This window comes from Rhipicephalus sanguineus, chromosome 4 (genome assembly GCF_013339695.2).
Source record: "Rhipicephalus sanguineus isolate Rsan-2018 chromosome 4, BIME_Rsan_1.4, whole genome shotgun sequence".
NCBI lineage: Eukaryota > Metazoa > Arthropoda > Arachnida > Ixodida > Ixodidae > Rhipicephalus > Rhipicephalus sanguineus.
Window position 1 is genome coordinate 208332043 of NC_051179.1, and position 5123 is coordinate 208337165.

General features: G+C 50.9%; 1 protein-coding gene across 1 annotated transcript; it reads left to right on the plus strand.

Annotated features, from left to right (window-relative positions):
• The first annotated feature begins 2979 nt into the window (after window positions 1-2979).
• Window positions 2980-4835, plus strand: LOC125758376 (uncharacterized). Its single transcript, XM_049415475.1, has 3 exons — window positions 2980-3271; window positions 3539-3705; window positions 4425-4835. Exons 1-3 carry the CDS (start codon window positions 2980-2982, stop codon window positions 4833-4835), a joined length of 870 nt encoding a protein of 289 aa, XP_049271432.1.
• The last annotated feature ends 288 nt before the right edge of the window (window positions 4836-5123 follow it).

The window sequence follows — 5123 nt, forward strand, 5'->3', positions numbered from 1 at the left end:
AAAGAAAGGACAAGAAGAAGAAGCAGGAACTCAATCTGCGTTCGCCACGGGATGGAGTTTGCTGGCCAGCTCCGCTTTTACTTTGATTGCACAGGCGTTGAATTGGCTTTAATTGTTTGTCAATGCTTAGTGAACTAGTTAAAACTAAATGCTGGAATAACTAATTTCTCGAATAACTACAGAGAATCGGGCATTTATTTCGTATCGCATTTGAAAACATGATACTGAACCGTTTAACGGCCGCTGCATGATTCCTAGCTACTTCTGCGCTTTGAACTTGTGCCGCAAAAGGCCAAGGAGGATGTGAAGCAAGCGAGCACCCGTGGGCGCTTTCGCCCGCGCGACAGCAGCGCACGCTGTGCTGGTAGGGATGGTTCATTGTGGTCAGACCGCGCGGTGGGCCGGGACACGGAGAAAAAAAGTGAGACAAACAAGAGCAGACTAAGAACTGGGTTTATTGAAGGATGGAATGAGCTTTTTAAACAGTCTTAGCGTACCTGATATGTCCCTCTAGGGCTGAGCAGTTAAAAGTCATGAAAGAAGGCGCGTTAAGGGCTTAACAATGAAACAGCCAAAATCTATCAAAAAAACATGTAACATGCCATGAAAAAAGCATGAAAAAAAACGCATGAACAAATCACGCGTGAGAAAATCGCGTAGACTCAGCTGGTTATGTGGCACGGGGAGCAGACACTCCTTATCAATTACAATAATCGATGGGTGGCTAATGCACCCCTTCCCTTTCCTCCTGATATGGAAAGCCTCGTGTGTGATAAGATACTAGCCAGCTATGACAGCGTCAGCAGTTATAGCGCCGCGGTGGCGCTAGTGATGCGGTCGATAAAAGCCGCTGCTTTCTGATAATAAAGGATTCTTTTTGTTGTTGCCTTTGAGAAAGAAGCACGCCCACTTCTTTCCGTCTCGTCGCGACGCAAACATGGTGTCAGAAGTGGCGCCTGCCGATCATAGGCACCACGGCTATCGGACGTCGGACTAGCCCGGAAACGAGGACGCCGGGGAACCGTTAATCAGTGTCAGGAGACGTACAGGCTACCAGAAACCTTACAAGGAAAGACCAAGTGAGATGGCTTTGTTTCAAATTTCACCACCCGAGCCCTTCAGCTTCGCAACACCCAACGACTGGCCTCCCTGGAAACAGCGATTTCTTCGCTTCCGAACGGCATCTGGACTAGACGCGAAGCCAGAAAAAAGTCAAGTAGATGCATTGGTCTATTTAATGGGGCCTCAGGCCGAGGACATTTTCCAAACGTTCAAACTTGAACCTGACGACAAGGAGAAGTTTGAGGCCGTACTGAAGGAATACGAGGCCTACTTTGTTCCTCGACGGAACATCATTTATGAAAGGGTGAAGTTTAACACCCGAACACAACAAGACGGCGAATCCGTCGAGGATTTTGTTACCGCACTGCACGCGCTTGCAGCTACGTGCGACTACGGGCAGCTGCGTGAAGATTTGATTCGAGATCGTCTCGTGGTGGGTATCCAAGACCACAAGGTCTCGAGAGCGCTGCAACTCGATCCCGACCTAAATCTACAGAAAGCAGTGCTGGTGGCACGCCAGCACGAGACCATCAACCAACAGCAGGCAGAGCTTCACCGCGTGCGAGAACAGGACGTCCACCACATACAGTCCCAGAGGAGTGCGCGACAAGTGGGGAAGAACGTGCCTTCGCCTGAAAGTGGAAGCAACGTTCCCAAACCATGTGGCTGGTGCGGAAGAAACAGGCACAGTCGAGCGTCTTGTCCAGCAAAAGAGGCAGTCTGCCGAAAGTGCGAAAAAAGAGGACACTTCGAGGTGGTTTGCCGGTCAACGAGAGCTGTCAGGAACGTCGAAAACCAGACCGAAGAACCAGGCTTCCTCGGAGTTGCATCCCATTCATCCACTCACAGGTGGGAAGTTCCAGTTCTTGTTGAATCCTCGAAAGTGGTATTTAAAATAGATACCGGCGCGGACGAAACGGTCATTCCCGCGGAGCTCTTCGCTCGCATATTTCCCGCGATAAAACTTCAACCAGCAAGGCGCCGCCTTCAGGGACCTGATGGAAAATCCCATATCTGGTATGGCTGCTATGAATATGACGTTTGCAGGAATGAGCAGCTGCGAAGACGTGTACGTTCTGCAAGGCCTCCGAACCCCTCTTCTTGGGAAACCAGCGATAGAAAGGCTCGGGGTACTACCACAAGTTAATGTAGTGAAGAAACTGGAGCACGAATCTGAATTTCCACAAGTGTTCCAGGGACTGGGGACCTTCAAAGAAGAATATGACCTCAAGTTGAATCCTGACTCAAAGCCTTTCGCGCTGTCGTCGCCACGTAGAGTCCCCCTTCCATTGTACGAAAAAAACAAGACAAGAATTCGAGCGGATGCAAGCACTAGGCGTCATCTCTCCTGTCACCGAGCCTACTACATGGTGCGCACCTATGGTTGTCGTTCCTAAACCCTCTGGTGCTGTTCGGATCTGTGTCGACTTCACGGAACTCAACAGATACGTTCAACGAGAATGGCATCCAATACCGGCCGTCGAGTACACCATCGGAATGCTACGGGGAGCCAGCATGTTCTCGAAACTTGACGCGAACTCGGGTTTCTGGCAGATACCACTTAGTGAAAGGAGCAAAGTATTCACAACATTTATCACGCCGTTCGGCCGATTTTATTTCAATCGACTTCCGTTCGGAATCTCGTCGGCCCCCGAACATTTTCAGAGACGAATGGGACAGGTTCTTTCTGGACAGGAGGGAGTCGTCTGCCACATGGACGATGTGCTTATTTGGGGTGCCACGCAGGCGCAGCATGACGAGCGGCTTCGGGCAGTGATGGACCGCCTCCGCACAGCGGGCATCACATTGAACAGAGATAAGTGTGAGTTTGGGGTAACCCAGATATCATTCTTAGGACATACGATCGGGAATAACGCAGTGCGTCCCGATAAAGAAAAGCTTAGCGCGGTAACAGAAATGCCACGCCCGACGTCCAAGACAGAGTTACGGCGCGTGATGGGCATGGCAAATTATCTGGCCCGCTTTGTCCCACGCATGGCGGAAGTCCTCCAGCCTCTTTCTCTGATGTTGAGCTCAAGACATGAATTTGTGTGGGGTCCCGCGCAAGAAGCCGCCTTCACGAAGTGGAAGACTCTTCTTTCATCGGACCCTGTCTTGGGAATGTACGATCCAGATATGGAAACAGTGGTGACAGCAGACGCCTCATCATACGGTCTCGGAGCTGTCCTGCGCCAAAGACAGAAAGACGGTCAGTTCAAAGTCATTTCTTATGCTTCCAGAGCCCTTACAACCACCGAGCGGCGATACGCCCACATTGAAAAAGAAGGACTTGCCCTTGTGTGGGCCAGTGAAAAGTTCCGTGATTATCTCGTGGGAAAGCGCTTTAGCCTAGAGACAGATCACAAACCACTCGTATCTTTGTTTGGGTCAAAAGCAATTGACGAACTAACACCGAGACTACAGAGGATGCGCATGCGTCTGATGCGCTACACGTATGACATTGTGTATGTTCCAGGCCGGGACCTGACGGTGGCGGACGCCCTTTCTCGGTCACCTCTTCCACGAACGGAATCCATGGAACTGGAGGCCGAAATCCAAGGCTATCTTCGACTGGTGGCCTCGTCAGTTCCAGTAACAGCGCCAAGTTTACATCTAGTCGCCCTGGAGCAAGAGCAAGATCCGGTATGTAAAGCGCTTATCAATCTATGTACAAAGGGCTGGCCAAGCCGTCGAGACGTTGGGGTTGACCTGAAGCCTTACTGGAGTGAGAGGGCAAACATCGCCCGGGTTGAAAACCTGCTCATGTGCGGCTCTCGGATAGTGATCCCATCAAGACTAAGGCAGCCCATCCTTGAAATAATTCACGAGGGACACTTCGGAATTGAGAAGTGCCGGGCACGTTCCAAGAGCTCAGTTTGGTGGCCAAGTATCGACGCGGACATTGAACGACTTGTTAAGAACTGCCACAGCTGCCTTAAGCAGAGCACCAACCGAAAGATGCCGCTACAACAGACCCAGTTTCCAGATAGGCCATGGCAGCGCCTTGCGATGGATTTATTCTTTCTTGGGGGAAAGTGGTGGCTTGTCGTCACGGATTATTTTTCACGATACCCGGAGCTCGTATCGCTGAAAAACTTGACTTCATCGGCGGTAATAAACCACTGCAAATCCATTTTCGCGAGACACGGGATTCCGGAAGTAGTAGTTTCCGATAACGGACCGCAATTCTCAAGAGCCCTTGGCTCTGATTTTTCAAAATTTGCAAAAGAGTACAACTTTCAACACGTGACGTCTAGCCCTCATTATCATCAGAGCAACGGAATGGCGGAGTCCGCCGTGAAAATTATCAAAGGGTCATTAAAGAAAACTGGTGACGCTTATAAAACTCTTCTGGCCTACAGGACAAGCCCATTGAAGAACGGGTACAGCCCCGCCGAGCTGCTCATGGGGAGGAGACTGCGCACTGCCCTACCCACGTCCAGCGAAAACCTCCAGCCCCGGACGCTGGACTTCCAAGAACTGGCATCTTTCGAGAGGTCGCAGCGTCAGCGCCAGAAGAAAGACTACGACCGGCGCCATGGAGTGCGCGATCTGCCAGAGCTGTCCGAAGGAACAGACGTATGGATCGTAGACCTACAAAAAGAAGGGGTCGTTCGAGGAAGTGCCGACGAGCCCAGGTCGTACTGGATCGACTCCGGGGAAACTTCCCTACGCAGAAATCGCACTCATCTTGTCCCGCTGCCTCCGACCAGTTCAGAAGACGGCCGAGGGGCAACGCCGCTAACAGCGGAATCGCCAGAAATATGCAGTGATGAAAGAAGCGCAGCGCAACAGTGTAACGACTCCTCTCATCACCACACACGAAGTGGAAGGTGTGTGGTTCCTCCAGAACGATTTCAAGCATCATAACAAGAGCAGCTTCAAAAAAAAAAAAAAAGAGTGAGGAAGATGTGTGATAAGATACTAGCCAGCTATGACAGCGTCAGCAGTTATAGCGCCGCGGTGGCGCTAGTGATGCGGTCGATAAAAGCCGCTGCTTTCTGATAATAAAGGATTCTTTTTGTTGTTGCCTTTGAGAAAGAAGCACGCCCACTTCTTTC